The 23746-nt window shown below is 37.7% G+C and overlaps 2 protein-coding genes across 2 annotated transcripts in view; one reads left to right on the forward strand and one right to left on the reverse strand.

Moving 5' to 3' along the window:
• Positions 1 to 733: 733 nt before the first annotated feature.
• Positions 734 to 8284, reverse strand: LOC105390028. The gene is made up of 2 exons (XM_011561257.3): positions 8215 to 8284; positions 734 to 1733 (listed from the first exon to the last, which is right to left on the reverse strand). Exons 1-2 carry the CDS (start codon positions 8221 to 8223, stop codon positions 927 to 929), a joined length of 816 nt encoding a protein of 271 aa, XP_011559559.3. The 5' UTR covers positions 8224 to 8284; the 3' UTR covers positions 734 to 926.
• Positions 7010 to 23746, forward strand: part of LOC105383766 — a 184968-nt gene continuing 168231 nt past the window's right edge. Inside the window, exon 1 of the mRNA XM_048622441.1 lies at positions 7010 to 8255. Within this exon, the coding sequence (XP_048478398.1) occupies positions 7964 to 8255 (292 nt within the window). The 5' untranslated portion in view covers positions 7010 to 7963. The remainder of the gene's footprint in view (positions 8256 to 23746) is intronic.

The raw sequence follows: 23746 nt of genomic DNA on the forward strand, positions 1-23746 counted from the left end.
AGATAGATAGAACCACTATTCAAAATAAAACATTGCTATGTAAACTAAGCTTGGCACTAAATAGGATGAGAATAGATGAGATGTTATAATTTTGTTTGGTGAATGTAGGTATCTCGGAAAATAATATTGGTGATGGATTTAATTTTATTTTCCCGACTTTCTTTAATCAGACTATTCTAGCTTCCTAAACATGCTGGACAGGGAATCTAGTCAAGTCTGTAGGGCCGAAAAACCTTTGACACGCAGTCCAGTAGGCCAGGGACAGAAATTTTACCTTGAAAAAGTCAAGACATCTGAGATCAGAGTATAAAAGATAAAAACAGAAATTAAAGAAAAGGCAATAATTCTTCTACAAAATGCCCGATAACCCCGCAATAGTTTATAATTAGAAGACGTAATGAAGCGCCCACGGCGGCCATCGCTTGTAACCGTCATCGTATTTTGAACTTTCAACTCTAAAAATACTTCTCATCGTGACCTGAGCACTCCGGCGCAGTCGCCGCGGCCACTGAAAGGTCAAAACACGCGCCCTGAAGTCTATTATGAACTATACTCGCGCCTACATTATAATAATTAATTGTGAAATGAGTTTTTTTGGTGTAAGAAAGTGTTGTGCCGGTGAAATATTGTGGATTCGGATGTAGATTCGGAGGTATAAGTGGTGAAGATATTAATGTTGACACTTTTTGTGGATTAGGTATGCCGTGGGTTTGTAATAAGTCAAAAAGTGTTATAAAACAATAATTTAATTATGTATAATACCGACTTGTACTTAAAACTTATGTAAAAAATTAAGATAAAAAAGAATAACAAAACATAGTGTGTAGGTAGGGATACGTTTTCCATGCACTTTATCACCACATAACCCTTAATACCTAAATCACATACTTAACCATAAGTCATAATTTACATCTTGTGTGCCTATGTCAATGCTGAACTTCGTTATCAAAATTGCTCAACAAATTTCTCAATTTTCGCTCTTCTTCCAGCATGTCCATTTCAGCGTTCACTAATTCATCAATAAACTTTTTGGGAGGCATTTTGTACTCCTCGTTGTTGAAATCGAAAATGCTCTTGTCCAGTTTTCTTACCGGCAAGCTTCCTTGCCTTAGATCCTCTTTATTGTTACTGTAACTATTGCATGTAGCTCCTTCTTTGCAGTTATTATTGATACCAAGTGCCCTCAATTTCATTGGTGGTTCTGAGGCATAAGTCTCAGTGAAGATGGTTGTAGGTGTAGATGATGTAAGCTCAGTGGGCTCCGCAGCTTTCGTCCCCTCCTCATGTAAATCATTTTTAAGGTTCTTCTCCGTTGCAATGTCTACTGGCACAAGGCCGTTTCCTTGGGGCACCATACTTGGTGGCGGCACTGGCACTGGGTACGGAAAGGGTACGAATACGACGCTGTTCTGATCACCGCAATTGGTGCACAGTTGCCTGCAGCAGTCAGCAGTTCCACTGCAAGTCATGCAGTCGCAAGCGCAGGGTTTGTCAGACTCTTCGCTTTCAGATGAGGATTTGTATCGCTTCCTGCTTTGACTTCTCTCTCGGTGGCTGGAGGGGGGCTGGTTGAACATGCGGGTGATGGCTGGGAGGACCTGATACATCATGTCAGCACTCATGGGGAACATCTGCGGCATCATCGGGGGAGCCATCATTGGAGCAGGTGCCGGCATCGTATTTTGGTAGAATTGCAACGAGCCTTGATACGATATTATGGTTAGGAACAGTGCCTGAAAATGAACGAAAAATAAATTGGGTAAGTAACTATAGATCTGATAGGAGTCTTTCATTATTAATAATCAAAGTTATCTGCAAAATAATTATGTCGTTGACGCTATGAAAATATTCGCCATAGCTTCATCGGAGAGATAGGTTTTCTCTCTACCTTTAGTACCTATTTACCTAACAAAATCAATACTATTATTACCTACATAATTCCGCAATACATATAAATATGGTACTTAAATGAAACTCACTAATATACAAATCATATTGGTATTTAGTGTCCGGTCCCGCACTCCTGGCTCTATATAGGCCCTTATCGCGAACTTGTTTTGACAACGATTTTTGGATTCAAAATATTGAATTTGACACAAATTTCTTCGTAAATGTTACTTCGTTTCGTCTTCGCGATAACCCCTTTGGTCTTACGTTGTAGGCGGAACAATAGCGTCTGTCACTCTATCAAGAGTTTTGTAACTAGCTGAAGACAGGTGTTAGGAAGTTTTTTTTTTCAAAATTGCTTTTCAATTGTTTCAATTTTGTAAGAACATAGTAAGCATTTAGTCCGAAGTATGTTATGCTCATGCTGCATTAGTAAAAGGTTCTGTAGAATTTTATAACCTTTGTTTTGTAGGATTATTATAATTATTTTGCTATCTACTAACTCTACAAAGGTACTTATATATGTTTTGTGAGTCTTAAAAAAGAATATTAAACCAAATAGGTAAGTATAAATGCGCCGAGTTCTTACGATTGTATATTTTGGTGGCTTTTTAGTGTTCCTAAAGTGTAATCAATAAAATTAAACGTAAACAGTGTAGTTAGATAATTGACTTGATAAGCAATTAAGATTGAAATTAATAATGACCTAGCTAAGATGAAAATGTACAATACTTACCTATAACCACTTTGCAATTTATAAGAGAAGTGATGATTCAATCGATCCAAAACTAACCCCAATCCTAGTCATTGTACCTAGTCTCTGATAACCACAGAAACGCAAACAAACGTTACATAACACAATGTTCAACATGAAACCATCGGCTGCACACTTAATTGAACATTCAATGGATTCTATCAATGTATAGAAAAAATATGGGACGAAGTCGTCACGAAATAATGTAGGAGGACGCCGGGTTAATTTTGGCAGAATATCGAAAACTCCCAAACTCACAACCACTTTTCTTCTTCTGCTCTTGTGACTCTTAAGTCGCTTATGTTTTAGTGTTAGTTTAGTCAGTTGGCGTGTGTGGGTATGTTTTTCGCAGCGCGGGACGGTATGCTGAAGGGGTCATGACCTCGTGTGATGCTCCTGAAATAGACTAGCCAGTGGCTGCCCGCCAATTGCCAACTAAATACAGTCAAATTCCAGTGTGTTTATGAATTGTGTGGTTTATACCTGACGGGTCATAGGGCAATCTCTTACTGTGACTCTATTTTTGGGACTGTAAAAGTAATGTTTTGAGTAAAAGTTTAGATTATTAATATAGTTTTGTGGTAACTAAGCGGGTATAATTATTCAGATTTTGATGTTTTCCTACAAATAAAATTGAACAACCCATAAATTTGCAGTGCTTTTATGTTTTCCTTTTCTATGGTATCCAAAGTCCTACTTAATAACGATACTATGTATCTGTTTATAACGTAACTCGTTAACTTATTATGTTAATCAAAAAAAGAAAATTCACTGAAAGCAGTTTGACAAGACGCATTTAAGGGCCCGTACAGGGTGACGTGCCGCGCCAATTTTGGGTTTTCAATGCTCTTCACACAGCACACGCAGTGACACGCACACATGTAAGTTTGCACAGTGGGTCGATAAACTTTTACTCGCCAACTTTATTGACAATTATTTTCAAGTAGTGATTTGAGGGTAAGTTTAATTTTTAATTACACTGGTAAGCACCAGGAAAGAGTAGAAATTAATAGGGGTGCCACTTTTCTCCATACTCGGAACCCGATTAGATTTCTAAACAAATGTGGTATTTACTTGTAGAAAGGTAACTACAGGTATTAAAGTGTAGATAATAAGTTATACTAAGGGTATACTAAGCCGAAAGGGGATGACTCAAGGGGTCATTCTGAACAACTGTAGTTCTACGAGTTTTGCAAAAACGCGAAAAAAAAAATTCGTTTTCCATGGTAAAAAGTCACGTGTCAACAAAGTTTCTATGATAAAGGTTTTTTTTGGTTAATTTTTAAAACTCGTAGAACAAAAGTTCAGAATCAGTCTCACTTGTTTTAACCCGACTGCCGAAGGAGGAGAGTAATGTTTTTTGATTGTATGTATGTATGTTTGTAAGTATATTTTTTGGTGGCAGAATAATATTTTTTCATATTTTTAGAGTTTCGTACCTCAAAAGGAAAAAAGCAACCGTTATAAGATCTCTTTGTTGTCCGTCTGTCTGACTGACTGTCTGTCACTGCCCTTTTTCTCAGAAACGGGTAAAGATATCAAGCTGATATTTCGCATAGATATGGGGAGTACCCAAAAAAAATTGGGGTACTCCCTCTCCCATACAAGTAAATTGGGGCTGATATTTTTTCCGGTTATTTTGATGGTGTAGGTAGGGTATCGTTGAATAGGTCTTTTAATATAATAGGTATAAAATAAGGTTAAAATATAATTATTTGGCTTTTACCCTTAAATTTGGGGACCACACCATAGACAAATCCTAATTTAAAAAATGATTTCAATAGATGGCGTGATTTTATGTTGGGTAAGTCAGAATAAGAAGTGATGATATCTCAGAATAATAATGGTTAATGGTGCTATTCCGCTGAGCATCGAAACCGGTGGGACGCTAATGAAAAGTGGTCATGGAAATGCACCAGGGTAGACCCTGCTCCTAGAACAAGGCATGAGTTTGTGATTTGTGTGCGTGAAAAGCGAGGATGGAAACTTTGAATATTTTCTTGATTTTTTTATTATTGATGCAATAACATATAATTAGTATTATTCTGAGTTACCCACCGAAGTCACCCCGTGGCAGGTTGACTAGATAGGTACTTTTGCAAATCACGCCATATATCGTTGTTTTTATTAGTGGCTACTGTCTATAGAAGATATTCCGTCATTGACAATTTTACGTTACGAATGAATTTAGTAAACCCAGTAAACCTAACTAATCCAGAGGAAACCTAAAATATCTTTCTCTCTCTCTTTGAAAAACATACTTAATAGCCCAAACTCGATTCTATTCTATTCTCTGTGGGGGTGTAAGTACCTGCACCTGGCTCTCTCGAGTGGAACCTTTGTGCATATCCCCAAGGTCTAAACTGCCTTCCTAAGCTTGAACCATTTCCCACCACGCTGGTCCACTGCGGGTTGGTAGGTTCACATATCTAGATGTGCTAAATCTAGATATGCAGGTTTCCTCACGATGTTTTCCTTCACCGTTAGAGCGATGGTATACATTGTACTTAAGTTAAAAGAACTCATTGGTACATGTCAGCGCCGTGATTCGAACCCGCATCTCTTGCGTGAGAAGCGGGCGCTTACCTGACTGAGCTACCACCGCGCCCAAACTCGATGCTTTTAGCTATTAAATCTTTGAAATAAAATTCAGTCACCTTCGTGTTACTGCCCTCATCAGATCCTCACGAGACCATGCCTCAACCAGCACCATGAGACTGTGTTTTTGAATCCTAACCTAATCTTCCTACGTATTGTCATCACTTAGATCCATTCACTATATTCCTGCTCCTCATCCCAGGGCCGTGGGGAGGCACGTCAGCTTTTTAAAGACATCAGCAGCAGACTAATAGAAGTCTCAAGGGACCCTAGGGCTGGCACTTACCTATCACAAAGGCTAAGCATCGCTATATAGCGGGGTAACGCGGCCAGCGTCTTGGGTACCCTACCCGACAGTGGCAGCGATCTGGCCAGCATCTTCTTTTTAGTTTAATTTTAATTTTATATTAGTGAGTTTTAGTTAGGCATTAATAATTATAATTTAATCAAGAAGTACCATGGACTTAACTAATAAAAAACATTATCATTTAATTTATTGAATATAGTATAAGAATTATGCTTATTTATATTTATTTATTTATTTATTTTGTGTCTGTACACAATTAGATCGCGAGCTGTCAGTGCCGCCTAAACCGACGTGACCCTTCTTTGGAGGCCACCGGCCGACTGAGTCATACGTCGCTTGTGTTTATGATTTTATAACACAGAAAGCCGCCATAGATATTTGTATGAAGATTTGAGGGAAAAAAATTGCTCAAGTTTGGGATTAATTTACACAAAATAGGTGTGTGTTTATTAAAAAACAAGGTATTTAGCGCCTAGTCCAAGCATTTATCTTTATAATTTGATAAGAATCATATGAAAATTCTTGATAATTACGACACAGTTGTTACAATACGGGAGTGTGATTTACTGGTTTTTCGTAATTAATTTACAGTTATCCATAAGCATTTACGTAAATTCGAATGATTCAGCACCTAGCTAGACTCTTCGGCTACCTGTGTGATTTTTTTCAAGGCTGTAGAGCATCATTTACTACATAATTCTATGACAATGCCAACCCTCGATTGCCTATTGCTGACCCTTAATTTGGGAATTTTTAATTAACATTTATCAATAGCAAACAGGTATTAAAATTTAACACACGCTGTAAAGAAGGAGTAGCTAACATTTAAATTATATATTTTTTACATATTTTCGGTAATGGACTTTAATATCCTAGGGTAGCAATACAACAATAAAAAATAATAATAGGTCACTGACTGAAACGACGTACGAGTAACCCTACGACCTAATCACGTAATTTTTTGACAATGCGGTCACTAGGTATTAGGTATACAGACTTTACAGTATATCGACAAGTGTAAAGAAAAGCGTGATTAGCCAATGCACCCGGAAGTTTATAATGAGATTTGTTAATACAACCTTCCTACACCCCAAACCCCTAACTAAGGGTGCTTATAAACTTAAATCTGAAGTCTACATGAAAGAAATAGGCGTGTGTTTGTCGATTTGAGTTGGATACGAGTATCAACTGTTTGTTATCAGCTTATCTTTGTGAGTGTTCACGACGCGCGGGGCGTGACGCCTGAACTCAGAGTCACATTCATAATCCTTTCCAAGTAATAGGTATGTGCCTAAGGTAAAAAAAAACTATCCATTTCACCCGGTACGAAAATATCTATGAAGTTTTCCTGTGTTACATAGGCCCGGCTAATAGATTGGTACATAGGTAGTTGTGTTGACAAGGGATGTGTTGGTTATCAGTAACCTTTTAGCTTTTCTTTTGATACTTTTAGCGTGGGTGGGGTTTGACATTTCTGTTGATAGCTTATTTGTAAAAATAGTTCATTGTTAACTAATTTTCCTTCTACCCACACAGTTCATGTTTTCACAAACATGTAGGCGATATTGTTCGAAATTGAAATTAGAAATTCCGCAGGAGCTGGCTGAATAGAATCATTCGATATATTTAAAAATAAAAAACGAACGTGCCACCATGACACGGTTTTCCCTCCAGAATGCCAGCGACGTAAGGTTAAGAGCCCGCTATCGCAGTGTTATCAGCCACTCGTATAGGTACTGTGCACGTTTGACCTGACACTTCAGTTATCAGGTGAGTGCCACGATAAACACCGCGCTCTGTCTACCTGTTGATTGTGTTTTGTTTTTAATTTTTGAACTCCAAACCAAAGAGTTTGTGACCTGCTGCGGCTGCGACCTCTGTGCGGAGGTTGACGCGTGACCTGCGAACAAGGAGTTCGATACCACACCGCTGATTACAGCAAAGAGGTTATCGCTTAATCATTGTGACTGTGCGTTTCGTGATATTTTGTACAGTTTTGTTAGATTGTGTTAGATTTAGGTATTAAGTTGAGTAAGTACTTAGTTCAAGTAACATTACCTACTAGTGCCTAGTAGTTTGTTGGAAATAATGTAAATGGTACTATTTTAACTTAATTGACCCATATACATCCACCTTTCTTAGATTGCAAATTGAAACAAATACTTGCGTAAGTACCTTTTAAATTACCTAGATTAAAGTTTAAAGGGTAGATAGGTATACCTATAGTTGGGCATTTAACTATCAATCTAGAAAGACCATTCATAAACGTCTTTATCATAGTATAGTAAGTTGAAAGAAATATTACCCTTTATCAGTAATTTCATACTGAGGTGTGGCTAATAAATGTCAGAAGCTTTGTTTATGTTGACGTCATTTTAAATATTGATTCATTTCCTAGATTTATCAAAAACATAACAATGGCAAATTCTAATACTAAAATTGAAAGTGATAAAAAATTCGCTGATATTGACGATGAACTAATAAAAAACAAAAGACATGAAACTTTAGAGGAAACAAAAATAAAAGTAGAGACAGACGAACCTAAACTAGTGATAAACTTAGACGGTGAAGTGAGAAGTGGTGATGAAAGTGAACTAGTGAATAAGAGTGGTGATGGTGATGCAGCTGATGAAGGAAGAAGTGGGAACCAGAGAGAGAACAGACTCACCAGCATCATCGACCAGTTACGAGGAGCCAACAAGCTGAAAGGTAAGCTTTTTCAAATAATTACAATGGACTGCCACTCAATTATCAGGAGCCAGATTCGGTAATCTTTTCTTTCATAATAATATATTATTTTGTAATAAATACTCTGAAAGTTATTCCTTTTACATTCGTATCTGTTTGGCTTTTGGATGACTCCATTTTTCATTTGCTTATACAAACCACTACTATCATCGAGGTAGTGTAGGGTTTTCGGTTTCTGCATTATATGCATTTGCACAATTTGCACCACCAAAAAATACCAAAAGCGGTAAATTAAATAACCGACTCAATTTCTCAAGATAAGGACCATTACCCCTCTCGTGCGATGCGAGCTCCTGAGATAAGAGTCGCGTAAATCTCAGAAGAAAGCCTAGTTTGAGCACAGGTACGAATTAAGAACTAAACAAACGAATCCTGATGGTGTGATATGGCAGTGTATCTGTGATCTGTTTCTCTATTGTTAGGAGTTAAGGCGCTCACCGCGACGGGTCTAGCTTGGGGCTATGGAACTAGCAGGTTAATTAACCTAGCCAACGTTACAAACCTCCGGCATTGAACACTAAAAATTTAAATTTTTGAACGGCTAAGCCGATTTTGATAAAAAAAAATAATAATTTATTTATTTTATAAATAATATGGATCAGAACGCTCGGGATAATATGCACTAAGCACAAATATATTTTTTTCATAATCACAATCAGCCTATATCACTCATTGTTGATTAGACCTCCTTATGGTCTTTCTTGGTTATTCTTCAGCATCAAGAAAGAAGTGAAAGGTAAACTATCCGAAAAAATATATGTTTAGTTCAGACCCTCTTGTACGGGTAAAAGTTTTGGTTTTCTTCTGTCATCTACATACATTATCTGTCAAAAGTTTCATTATAGTTTCCGCTAGAGGCGCCACTTTGTACGCGGGAAAACATAAACTTCTATAGTTTTCGCCAAAATATCAAACAAATGTCCAAGTGAAAACCATTTTTCCCGGTTATTATTTTTTCTCTCGTTTCAGGACCTATCTGTCTATCGCTATTTTAAGAGCCCCAAAACGTAGCTTACTGATCGCCGGGCTAATTATACACACATGTAAAGACTTGCCCTTTGTCTCTGGATCGCGTTTATGGAGCTAGCTAAGCGATTTACATCCGAGATATAGATCTGTGGGCACAAAGGTTAAATGTAACGTATAAAAATAGCTTTGTTCTTCTCTAAATATGCAAACTCCTTGCTCTTTCAACGCGTGCTGGAGTCGGGGAGTGTGTTTAGATAGTCATCAGTAGATTTGGATCTGTAGGGTTATCGCGAAGTCAAAAAGAAGTAACATTTATGTAGTGCTAATTATTTTAGAATTAAATACAATTTGAATCCAATAAAAAATCCATGAAAGCTTTATTTAAATAAATTGTATTTATACTAAAGTAAGAGTTGCAGCAAGTACCCAGTATTATAAATGTACCACAGTTGTTCTCACTCCTGTTTTTTAGTGCCAAAAGATTCCCATCTGACCCCCAGACTCTATTTCACTGTAGTTATTTACTACTTCACTATCGGTAGTAGATTTAATGGACCTTCGAGCCGGACACTGGCGATTCGCTTGATAAATCTTAAATTGGAACTCTAGCATAGATTTCGTGCTGAGAGAAATTTAGTATCGACCTAAGTAATAAAGGTTAGGTACTAAACTATAATCCGATGTATTTAAATTATACCTGTGTGTATGTATGTTTTAGAAATTAGAATGATATTATTATATTATGTTCATAGCAAGCTTCTCTTTACCTTAACCTTTACGTTTAAAAGGTTTACGCGTCTAATATTTCGGGACACAAAGTAGCCTGATTATTCGGACGCATAAGCGAGTTAACTGAAGTTGAGTAGTTTTTTCGTGAAGGAGTCAAGAAAGAATAAGATAATTTATGCACTACAAACTTCCGTATTGCATTCTTGCCTTTTGTATTAGCTATTATAATTATGTAAAAAACTATGTGAAAATATCTATAACTTAAAGTTTAAGAAGAGGGATTTTTCAAGCTAAATAAACTCGCCTCCGTAAACTTTTTAAACTCTATCGGAGTCTCAGGAGCAGCAGGATTCAATCAATCAATGTAATTAGTGGTTCAATCGAGAGCTCAACTAATGAATGAATAAATCCAGCCGCGGCCACTTCCCATCCGATAGCGTTAATCAGAGAACTATTTATATTCGAGTCAGGTGGAAGCCGGCAGGTGTGGGCGGAGATGCCTGACTTCTGGGCCTTTTAATAATGATAATTATTTATAATAAATTTTATAATACATAGGTCGCGGTCGTAATGGTTTTTGTGCGTCCTCCGAAATATAGATAAGGTTATCAAGATTATTGATTAGATAGCCAACAGGTTGCTATATGAAAATTTTCAAATCCATCTAACGAATCACTTTTTTGTAGTCATTGACTGATATTAGGTATATTGAGTTATATATTTTATTAATTTAATAACCAATTTCATATTACTCTCTCCTTAAATCTACTAAAACAAATCTGCTCTCGCGAAAAATTATCATTTCATTTCTTGGGTACAATCGAAAACTACTCTTTAGATTTTCACTATAACGCCCACAATTGCACAACGAGGCTCCTGTAGATAAGCTGTTGCAGTTTGAAGCGGATATAGAGAGCAAGCGCAGTGATCTATAGACGGAGCAATCTACGGAGGTAGCGAAATGGACAAAGAGTAGACCGCGCAAATGGTAGCAACAAAAAAATAAACATAAAAAAAGAAGATAAAGAAAAAAAAAATACGAAAAAAGCAGTAAATGATACAATACAAAACAAAAAATTATAATACAGACAGTAATAGAATACAAAACAAACAACAACACGACAGGCTCTTACCTAACTGATAGATTAATTTTATTTGTGATATAAATAAGTATTACAGCAATTACAATACAAACCCTGCAATGAGGGGGTTGAAGGCTGGTGGACGAAGAAGACTATTTTCAGATAAATACCGTTTGTTGAAACAATGGCTTTTGAACGTGCGATGTGATTCCGTGGTCATATATTTTACTCAATAAATGTTCATAAATGATATTTTTGTTGTGTATGGTCTTATTATTATTATGAAAACGGCTATTCTACTAATATGAAAATCATTGTTGAGATATTTTCTTGTTTAAAACGAACTCACTACTTTTCACTCTTTTCAGCTGTTGTGTTTCATTGATTATTCTATAACATTCTATTTAAAATGTGTGATATAGATGTCTCTTCTGCACCGGTACATAATCTGTGCGCCGAGGTCGCGTGCGCGGGCTCCGTTAGCGCGCCAACTAGAAATTTATAATGATCGATATTCTCTCAATCCTAAATGGACCTTGCTCCGGTTTCGCCGGGTCAGGTAGCCTGTCTGTTATCAGCTCTGCCTTTGTTTGGCCTAGGGTTAGCCAGAGTAAATACCTACCCGAGATTGTTGGCGAAATTGCCCATCGATCCATGTTTCGCAGTCGATAATGCGTTTTAGTTTTCTTCAATACGTTTCGCGTTTTCGCTGGTTGGTTAGATAGAATTGTTTTAGTTTGTTGTAGACTAGAACATACTTAAGATTTTTCTCTTAAATTTTATGGTATACTAGCTGTTCCCGCGAGCTTCGCTTCGCCTTAAAAAGTTTTCCCGTGGGAATTCCGGGATAAAAAGTAGCCTATGTTCTTTCTCAGGGTCTAGACCATATGTATATCAAATTTCATTGCAATCCGTTCAGTAGTTTTGGCGTGAAAGAGTAACAGACAGACAGACAGACACAGTTACTTTCGCATTTATAATATTAGTTAGGATATGTAAGCACTCACATACTGTGCATACTATAAGTTTCCACCAAATCATGTAGGACGATTCAGAAAGCTGGACCAAGGAATCAACGGGGTAGGATCCCGAAACTAGTGTAGTGTATCTTGGGAAATGACTGAAAAGCGGCAGCCCCCTTTATGGAAAAGCTACTTGATATATTTATGACCTGAAGATACCTAGCCTTTAAGGCCTCGACTCGAAAAGCACTATACCTTCAGTCATACAACAGTCTGACATCAGGGATCCATGGAGCAATGGATCTAGCCGCTGAAACTGAAAATGAAAAATGAAAAACGTTTATTTGCCATAAGTAGTTTTACATTTTGGTTCCTGGCTCCCAAACTAGGATACCCTGTGCTATGGGTAGCCAGGCATCTTTCGTGTACTTAGGGTAAACTCAAAACTGTTAAAATGAATATACGTTTCGTACAGGCTAAGTAAGTAGGTACATAACATTACCTAAGTAGGTAGGTATTTTATTTATATCGCAGACAGCTTCAAAGGTTTTACAAATTAATTAAATATACACTTATAGGTTCTACTTATAGCTAATGCCGCAGTAGGAGACTACTCTAGGAGAGGAAAAGCGGCAGTGCATGACATAGCTATGACTAAGTAATTGATAGCATTTCACCCGCACCATCTAGATCTCGGACGAACAGACCAACAGAGCAACTCTCATCAGATATATAGCTAATTATGAGCTCGGTCACGCTTTCTACGGCGCGACTGAAATTACGATGACTTTTTTAACACAAGTGCCCGGTAATTGCTGTGAGGTGCGAGCGATTTTTATTGTTTTAAAATGGTGCACTTTAGGTAATAAGTTGGTGATAAAATGGAAGTATTTTTACGGATTTAGACCGATTATGGTCCGAATTATCCCATTAATATAGTAGGTACTTACCTAGTTTAAACTATTAGCGTTAATACTTACTTGATCGAGCCGGCTCAAGAGTAATGCCGGGTATGCACTTTTCTTTACTCATGCTCTGAAAATTGGTGTGAACTTGCTACTAAAGTGGGTCGAAATACTTTACATAATAATTAAAGTTCTGACTGATCCGAACTCTAATGAAAGATTGTATATCAAGTAATAACCATTTCATGTTAATTAGCGAGCAGTATAATTGTATGGTAATCTTTAGTACAAACACAAGGTTAATTTGGTGGATAATAAGCAGAAGTCATCTTACTAAGGGGTAAACGTGTTGTAGAGTCAGATCCGCGACTAGGCAACTTAAAGTGGGACGCCCTCCAGCCAGGATGGCAGGTACAGGTGCAGGCATGAAAATTTATTCTCCTTATTCTAGAAATTTACTTAATGATATTAATATGATCAACAAATTTTATGTGGAAACAAAGCTTAGGTATTTATAATTACCACCTAAATCAACTCCCTATTATGTTACAATATAGGTACTACTACTTAAATCATCCACACATTAAACACCTTGCATATTCTATTTTACGATTCATACTATCCGCAAAAGAATCTGCTTACAAATGAGCATAGCTTTTCCAAGTCATAATAATGAGTGGTCACGGAGCACGGTCATGCTCTCTTTCCCGACCTACCCTCATCACCGTAAGCATAAATTAATAAAGCGCATTACCATAGAAGAGTGCGCAAAAAGTGCGCAAGAGACTGCGCTTGACCGCATCTCGTACTCGCTGAGGAGGTGGAAATTCAGACGAGTTATTCAGGAGTTAGAAGCGTTACTGAAGCGGTTGTGATATCGTTGGTACTTAGTAGAGGCAGTGCATTGTTTGGAATCTGTAGCAATAGGATATTTAACAACCACCGTATTTAATATTCAGATGATATGTAGAAATAAGCTTTCTCGTCAGCTTAAAAAAACGCAACTCACTTGGTGCCACAAAATTTAATATATATTTTTATCTAATTTCTCGTTGATGAGAAGAATGTATGTACCTCGGAGCAGTGCAATAAAATCCGTCCCTGGAAATTCTATTCGGAGGTGCCAGAATTGGGCCCCAGCTCTGATTGGAGTACCTAGTAGAATGAGGAGAGGATCGCGTTGTGGTTGGTCAAACATCATGGACAAAGTAGGTAATTGGTGGTAGTTATTCAGCCAAGTTTAAAATGATAAGGGACTGAATCTAATTTAACCCTTATCACTTAAGTATTATTAAGTACCATTGCTTTCGATGAATACAATAGTAATGTATTCGGCTAGTACCAGGTAGGATGATGAATTGACGATAGACCTAATAAATGGGATATGTAATTAATAGAAAAATGACTCAGTAGCTACCATATCTAACAGCGCAAACATCCCTTACCAAGAACCATTCCAAAACCAAACGCAACAATGTAGAGCAAATTTACGATCATAAGTGTAACACAGTATACACGGTACAGTAAATACTAACTGCATAGGTACAAAGTATACAATGTGTCGGAATGCGTGCTGTCATCGGGCATGCATTATAGCGGCTACTGGCCGCCGGTCGCTAATATTTTATCTGGGCGGTCTTCATTCCGCCTGCGATCTTGCTGGCCGTCCGCTAGTGGTGGGACACGGGTCTATGAGTTACATGTCGATTCTATTCAGTATTTCTAGTACAGATTTCATAGTTTGGCGAAAGCTATAAGTAAAAGTTTATGTTTTCTCGCATACACAGTGGTGACTCTAGCGGAAACTATCATGAAACTTTGACAGATAGGTAATGTATGCAGATGACAGAAGAAAACCTAAACTTTTTTGGGCTCTGGCACGCTAATCGTGCTACTTAGCCGAGGAAAATCTCAAAGATTGGAATATTAACCTCCCCGGGGGCAAAGAGCAGTTGCTGCTTCTTAGAAATAGTAGTTAGATATTATTAATTAATGATTATCACTATCATCAGCCAATACCAGTCAGTTATTGTTATTGTGTCTCATTCAAAGTGCGAGACTACATCCCGTCCTTGGAATTCTGATACTATTTAAGCGTTTAGATTATTTAGGTAAGTACATACATAATACATACCAACATCAGTTTTCGAGATGGATCTTGTAAACCTCGATAGGACAGTTTCTCATCCCTGCCGCGAGTGAAAGAGGCGTGCTCAGGTTGCTCTCATTAATCTTTCATTTTCTACGTTATATTATTAGAGGAACTGGTTTGAACTGAACTCCTCTGAACTCAAGCACCTGCCGGGTAGCTGGCCTTCGCAGAAAATGTATCGTGGCCTCCTTGCTGGAGAAGAAAAATTGTTAACTGTCAAATAATGGGGCTGGCTGAAAAGAAAATGTTTCTTTTTTGCATTGCCAAGTTGTCAGCCTGTGCATAACGCTCTGGCACCTTAGAAAAAAGCATACGGCTCGTGTTAAGAATAAAAATAAATTTTACTGAAGTATCTTCATGAATTTAGATGCAAAAAGTTTAATAATTTATTAGTTATATTTGTTATTGCAAATATTAACAATTCAAATTAGGAGGTCAAATAAAATCTTTCCTTTTTCCCGCAACAGATGGCGTTGCTAGGCTGAAGGGTACCAATTACGGGAGGGTACCGATCGCAAAACAAACTGAATTTATGAGGCGTCGACCGCATTCAATTATTTCAGACTTCGGCAGAAGCTAACGAGCTCCGTGTAAAATAAACTAGCTCGGTTACAACATGATATACTTTACGTGCCTGCGTCGGTAGGCAATAATAATTACAATGTCCAAAGATAGTATATTATTATGTACCTATAGTACCTATATTGTAAATTTATGACATGGACCTCTAGTCGCACACTTGATCACATAGTGAGTGTCAAAAATCAGTTGGTGGCCTTATTTTTTTATTTTCATATTTTAATAATACAAAAATATTGAAATTTCATAATAATCTATTTTTTGTCTTTTCTTGATACCTTAACATAATTCACGTGAGCATTTCGCAAACATAGTGATCGTCCATTTCCTACATTAAACAGGATTCACGCACTTGAGTGCGTACATAGCTACTCTGTGTGACGTTCCCACGAGCAGCACCTGTGTCCACTGGAGCCGGCATGGTCACTAGGGATTGTAATCTGGGATCTTCAATCTTGTCGGAAAAAAATAAAATACAATTTAATCAAAAGATCCGGCAGCCGGATCCGGTGATATTGCAGGATCCGATAGGCACCAAAAACTTACTGAAACCATTGCAATTTCAAATTGCAAATCACATAGGTACGATACACGTATGACATATTTATAAACTCATATTATTTTATTTGGTACCATGTCGATATAAAACTTCACAAATTCACATTATTATATTTACTTCACATTATTTATAGAAGCAAAAGTGTAAAGATAATTTAAGGAATCAATTGTATGAAGTGCAGGAATCCAATATTTTTCTTACATAATAATATTGCTATTAGAAAATTCCTATTAGAAATGGAAATAGCTACAACTTCTATCTCAGCATTGTCTAATAAACTAATAAATAACCTGCCAAGATAAGAATAAGAAATGCGAACATAAAAAATATAACGATTCATAGAGTTAACAGGTGAAAGATACAATTATATTGGCTTGAGCGCACTCACTTTTTACCAGTAAAGCACCCACCACTTCATAGCCGGTGAACCGTCACAAAATAATTCTCTCTAATTAATTTAAAATTATTCAGTTTATAATAAAAATAAGAATCATGACGTTTAACACGGTGGTTGTAAAAAGTGAAAAGCAAATGCAAATGTATGGAGTTATGTGTAGTATTATTAATAAATTATTATGTCGGTGACGGTGGAAAATACTCATTTTTCTTTTCCAGTGACGTATGGACCTTTGATTATGGTCGAAGGGAAGAACATGCAATTTATGTTGGAATTGTTTAAAAGGCTGTCTTTAGGAAAATTGTGGCTGTCTTTAGGGAAAGTGGAAATTGATGCATTTATCGAAAGGCCTTGTTTTTTTAATAATAATTATTAGGATATACTATGCTGCACATGTAGGTTTCGGCTTAGTATATCTTTTTTGCAACACCCTGCATTATAATAAATATATGTATAAGTCTGTGTTCAAAAAGGTCTATCAAAACCATTGTGGAGAAGGTAGATACATACTTTTTTCTAAGTTTGATGGCTCAAACTTCTCCTTAGAGGAGGACTTTCCAACCGTCAATAAGGTCTTATAAGAAACAATCAATTGCTCCAAAATCTATCTAATACCGATGGATGGAGACCACAGACAAAAGAAGCCAAAATCACTATCTGGGGTTACAGCGTCTTTTACGTCGTATACTGTTATAAAATAAGGGTGTTTAGGACGTGAGCTTTTTTTGTTATTCTTGGTATAAATTAAGTTACTAGCAGTATTATAGCTGTATTATATTATAAACCACGTGTGCTTAATAGATTCAATTTGATTGAATTCAGCATCTAGATTATAATATAATATTCTACACACCATGACTTTTACGACACAATAAATCACTTAAACTCACTAAAAGAGTTCAAGCCCGCATAACTTTTCTCATTCAGTAAACTAAGAACGGTGTTTTTACAAGTTATATGTGTTTTTTTTTGTAAAACAACGGTCTTCTCGCTCGTGCGCCCATACTTATTGAGATCGCTTTTTTGTAATAAGCCCGCTGCAGTAATTCGTTATAACTACCATATCTCTGAGCGAGCTGCTGGTACCTACGCTAATGTATAAGAACGGGCTTTTTACGACGCGGCTGCAATTATGCAGATGAGCTCTTCCTCTACCTAAATTCTTGACAACGGAGCTTAGGTGCTTAGTTTAATATTGTTGTGTTTACATTTTACAACCACAACTGAATTGTGCAAATACTAGCTACGCATTTTACGAGGTGCCTTCCGCACTGGACCTCGACGCTTGCTCCTGCGAAATTACACGAATCAGAGCACCACGCTTGACATAGCATAAAGCATCGATACTCATAGCGTACCCCGCAGTTTGCTTCGCCGGATGTCTCGGCTTCCTTCCGCGCCCTACACTTACCGCGGGTCGCTGCGCGCGCCCGCAACACGTACCAATTTTTTGTCAACCGACAATCATACGGGCAACGAGACCCGTAATGAGAGCCTATTTGGAGTAAGAACAGGTGATCCGACAGGCGATTCACTCGGCTGCCCGTATTCAATCGCTTCTCTAATGAGCGCTGGTAATAAAGATGAAGGGGCATAATTGCGGGCGGCGCACGCGAGCGGCACGCGCCTCCTGCACCGTCTTGTCTTATCGTAACTTTTTTTATAGACACTGCCTCGAATGAGTTTTCGCGGCAAAAAGTTTACAACTCGCGTGCCGGTGATTTTGCTGCATTGTTAAGTTTTTACTGCTGTGCAAGCGCATATTTTAGTGAATGCGCGCGGTTGAAAGGTCACCGGTTTTGCTGATTTGTTATGCGTGCGCAAATTTAAAGCAAGAAAGTTGGCTATAAATATGCCTCATTTTAGATAAGCTTTGATGAATGGCTACGGGTGTTCGTGTATTTTGATATTGAGGATTCGTTTATTTATGGATATTGTTGTATTTTTTCTTGCGAACAAGACTAATCTTGTCTATTTTGCATGAATTAAGGCTTTTTTCACAGGTTTCTAGACTTTATGATGACTTAATGGCAATTTATTGTCGCCAAGGTTGAATGGTGATCCTTCCTGGCAAAATTTATTATCTTACTTTTACCCCTACTATAGTGAAAGTAATGAAACTCAATTTCGATTCAGTGAGAATAAGTTTAAGTTATTTTGTTTTATGACTTTATTAGTGTCTTTATGTAGGTAATCTCATAAATTTATGAGACATGGGAAGTTGTTCCACTAATATGGTGCTGTATTGCGTATATCTATATGTGCTTAGGTAGACATTATGTGTCTGCCAACTGCCCAGCTGCCTACTTTCCTATCAAATGTAATGTAGCTAACTACTTTGTGCTAAAATATTACGTACAAGTAGTTTTGCCTCTTTAGCATTGCTACTTTTGCTACCCTAGCCATTTTCTTCGAGCCCGGTTTTCCTAGTCTTCGGATGCGAATGCCCCAGTGCTTTATGGTCCCATGATTCAATTATAGTACCTAGCAGGTACCCACGATCAGTCTCCCATGACGACATCTCGGTCTTTTGGGCGGGACCCGTGATTACTTAATGAGGGAAATTGTTGCAAATTTACCCTTAATGGATGTCTTCTTCTTGTTAGGCTGCGCCGTGACTGTATGTGATGGGAGCGCAGTATAGTTCGATTCACGTATGTTGACTATTTTTGGGTACATTTCCGGTGTAACCTGTCATCGGCTTGATTTTTCAGCCATAAGCAGATACCTACATAAATAAATGCTAGATGGCGTGGATGGACACCTCTACTACATTCGTCTCACGAGCATATTGTGCCATCATTTTTGGTCTTTCATGAATCAACATTATTATGTTAGTTTGGTTTCATACAGTTATTGTCAGTAGCTGTTGATAACAGTCAGGTTTTGATGTAGTTTACAAATAAAGTTGTGAGATCCATGTAATACCAAACCTTATCCACGCACGCATCTGAATCTTAAAAATATTGAATGTTTTATATAAATATATTGGCTTGGTCATCGCACTGAATAATTTAATTAACACGTGTTTCCATGCGATGGCCGAGTCAACATATTTATATAAAACAAGAAAAAAGAACTTCGCTAAAGCCTTATCCCTTTAGGGACACCATCATCATTGGCCACGACATCTTGATCAGATGATAGTTGCAGCGTCAATCCATTCGATGGGAAGAGGTTTCTATGGCTGTAGAGTCCGATTGCAGCTCGACACCTTCTTCCACAGAGATCGCAAGTGTAGCGTGAGTCTGCAGACGGTTCTTGAACTGCACGAAGTCTTTTCTGCCTCAAGCCATCGAGCCAGGCTTCGTCGTGCTGAGCTACTCCATCACACAGAAGGCCTCGCCATTCCGCTCTTGCGATGGCTGTGTCTTAGGGACACAGGGACACAACAAAAAAAATTGAGCTTTTGCGATCCATATTCTAGTATTTTGTACCCGTTCATAAAAACTCCTAACTCATAAGTTGTGCCCTTATTATCATATATATAGGTTATATATTATATAAAATGTGCTAGGCAGAGCCTGTAAAAATATGGGTATCGGATAGCTGATATATCTACGCAGATACCTAGATAGATACATAATTAATTATTTTTTATATTTATTTGCATATCCGACCTAAGATCCGACAGCAAATATCTCCCCAGCCGGGACTCGGACCCGGGAACTTCAGCATAGCAGGCAGCCATCTCTACCCACTTCACCAGTCCAATAATATTGCTAAGGATATCGTTTTGAAAATGCGGCGCGGTTCCTAATAGCCCTCGTGGGCATATCTCACGGTGGGACTTCCGTTCGCAGGGTTTACGCCGGCTGCGTTTAGTAACAGGTACTTAGGGCGCGTGTCCATTGTCGCACGGATTGTTTTTTTATAACTTTATGTGATACAGTTAGCTGCATTAGAAGCTAAACACTTTTGAACCTTGTCAAACTCACTAACTGCCTATTCATTCATTCATACATACATTGACGTTTTGTTTAGTAGGTATTTTGACAAAGTACAAAAGTGTATAACTACTAATGCAGCTGACTATACAGTCATATCCCTAAAAACATTATGAACGCGAAAGTTTGTTTACTCTTTCACTTAATAACTACTATTGAATAGATTTTTGGACACTCTAGATTAGCTCATAGATTTTCTTTTTCTTACACGCAAATAAAAAAACCCTGAAAGCTGAAAGAAATAAACATCAATGAAAGAATGTTCATATGTCTGAAAAACAGAAGCTGGAGTATGGAAACAGATCGAGTAGTAATAGTAGTATGGAAACATACGTGATACGAGTATAGTAATAGTGGAGAAAACGGTGGCATTTCCCCGAGGACATTACGCGGCGCGACCCGTGACGGATGTCAGCCATATCTTTCAATTTGTGTTCCAATTTCGAACGATTTTTTCTTCTTTATAAGAACTGACTTACGGTGGCCTGCGCCTAAAAGTATACAGGCGGAGTTTTTAAAATAGCGATCTCAAGCTCTCATACTGCTCAAGCACATCCACATAAACACCACTGCTACACACATCACACACAACACGTCCCCGGATTTATAACAGATGTAGCTGGTCCCTTCATCATCAGGGATCGCTATTTTAAAAACTCCGCCTGTGTACTTTTAGGCGCAGGCCACCGTACTTATTTACACATGGCCAGTTGTTGAAAAACGTTAAGTTCCTAACATTTTTTAAAGTTTATGACAGTTTTAGAGTTAAACCCTTTTCTTTTAAATGAATTATTGATGTAGGCTCACATCGTTCTGTCGTTCCAATCCCGAAAGAGTAGATCCTCACAGTATATTTATTTGTGCTAAAGAATGTTTTAATTTTTGATTTTATAAAATGTACACAGTATGCCTAGGCACTCAAATTATATCAACACAACAAACAACAAGCAAAGGTTGCAAAGCAAGTAGGTTGCCGCTTAAGGTATGCAAACTCGTGGAACTGTGAAAAATCGATGCGTACTGGCGACTACCCGGTAATAACCTGCGTTCTAATTTCAAATTCAAATTACTGCGCTACCGTGGCCATAGAACGTTATCTGCGCGCCCCATAAGGCGGTACACATTACGTATTATGTCTATCTCGATCTTAAGTAATGTACCTAATTGTTAATTATGGGGTTCATGTACTAAATTTTCAAGCTATTGTAAAGCAATGAGCGGTAATAGGTAACTTAAATTGGTTAGAAGATAGTGGATATAAGCTGTTATAATATTCCTGGTTAAAGGCCTCCTACATGGAAGTACTACCGTTTTCCAAGAGTTTTTCTCTAATGATCAAAATGTTTTTATCCTAAAGTAAGGAAAGTTAGCTCTAGCACTATCAATTTATATTTCATCTAATAAAGTCAACTTTTCCCAGGCGGGATGATATCCCTTTGTATGTGCATGTAAGGTCAACAAAAAGTATCTCCTGATTTATCTATAATTGAAATATTTAAAAAAGTATTCGTTGAAATACCCATGATGCTTACATTGTATAAAACATCAAGTCAGCAGACCCGTAAGTGAAAGGTAATTATCACCCCGGAAGCAATAACATAGCGAAGAGCAATCGATAGATGAAAATAGCTGGCGGTCTTGCGCGTTTTTTCGCGCACATTTTACGCGCACTGTGCGCGTGCCGCATCGGGCGCACGAGTTTTTCTTCGCACGTGACCTGAGGCGATCTAGACTGGGGCTTTCTTTTTAGTATTTATGATTATAGGCATGTGTGTAGCGCTAGGGAGGTATGTGAGACAGCCTTATGTGAGCAGTGTGCAACTGTAAATGAATAGGAAATATCTCAGCGTGCGTTTGAAAATAAAGGTTAATTTTATATTATTAAGTATACTTATAGATAGTTAAATGTTTTTTATAAAAATTAAATAAATAATTAGTTTTCTATACCAAAAAAATGTTTTTTACTATTCTTCTTCTTAGTCTCAGTCTGTCCGGTCAGTCAGTCTTCGCGTTAATTTTCACACCCCGAACGTTTGATAAAAAACCCACTCAGACTTTGTATTTTTGATTCTTCGCCATCTTCCCAACACTCGACACATCTCGTGTCATACATACAATATTTCTCTGTCGTGAGCCAGGGAATGCCGAGTGGAATTAAATACTGTAGCACATACCTAGGTCCAGCTGGGTCCAGGGGGTCACTCTATCTATAATTCTATACTGTCGAAAAACGAACGATCGGCACGCTTAATACAACGATGAGATGAGTCATGTTCATTATTTTTCACAACAATGGCATCCATTCCTACAATTCAATATAAGTTGTATATGTAATTAAATCAGGAATCTTCTTGTTAAACTTTTTGTTGAGCTTAACTATATATGTATAAGTTATTCAATATCATTAGCATACGTAATGTTTTCAGTTTTAAGCACCTAATGCACAACCGCTTTTATTTTAGGAAAACCTATTATTAGCCTTGTTAAATATTTCTAAACTAGTTCATAAGTACTACTGTAAAACGCTGTTGGTTTTCTGAATAAAGATAAAGATAAAGTCACTCACGGGCAATGAAAAGGTTCCACTGAGAAAAACAGCAAATGACGCCTAAAGCGAAAAGGCTAGCTTAATGACGCCTTCTGCAACGGCGGCAATCGGCATTTCGTAAGTGGATCTTTTTCATTACCCGTAAGTGTAGATTTGCTTTCCCGAAGTTTCGGGGCGCTGCGCTACCACTCTATCTCGTTGTATTCAATGTGCCAACGACGACAGCTCTAGTTATTTAGTTTTTCGTCAGTATATAGAGTGACCCTTCAGAGTATGGAGCTCGTATTTTTCCCGATCGCGCCTGACCTGTGGCGGTCCAGTGCATTCCGCGGGCTCCGGAGCTGGGAAGGGAGTAGCTGAGGATGCGGTATGATGACACTACATTTGGAATAGGGTTTCGTTTTGCAAGTTGATAGTAATACAGGGAATACTTTAACCCTTAATCGGTCGTGGCTCGTCGAATTATTTCATTGGTTTTCGCCTCTCAAAGGGTTAAAGTTCAAAACAAGGTGGGATCCATAAACACGTATTTCCTATGGCGAATTAGGGGTTAAACTTCTGAAACGAAGGTTTCTCTATTTTGTTGACGTTCCTTTCCTACTGCTTAGTGTACGGATGGATTA

This window comes from Plutella xylostella, chromosome 8 (assembly GCF_932276165.1).
Source record: "Plutella xylostella chromosome 8, ilPluXylo3.1, whole genome shotgun sequence".
NCBI classification, from domain to species: Eukaryota; Metazoa; Arthropoda; class Insecta; order Lepidoptera; family Plutellidae; genus Plutella; species Plutella xylostella.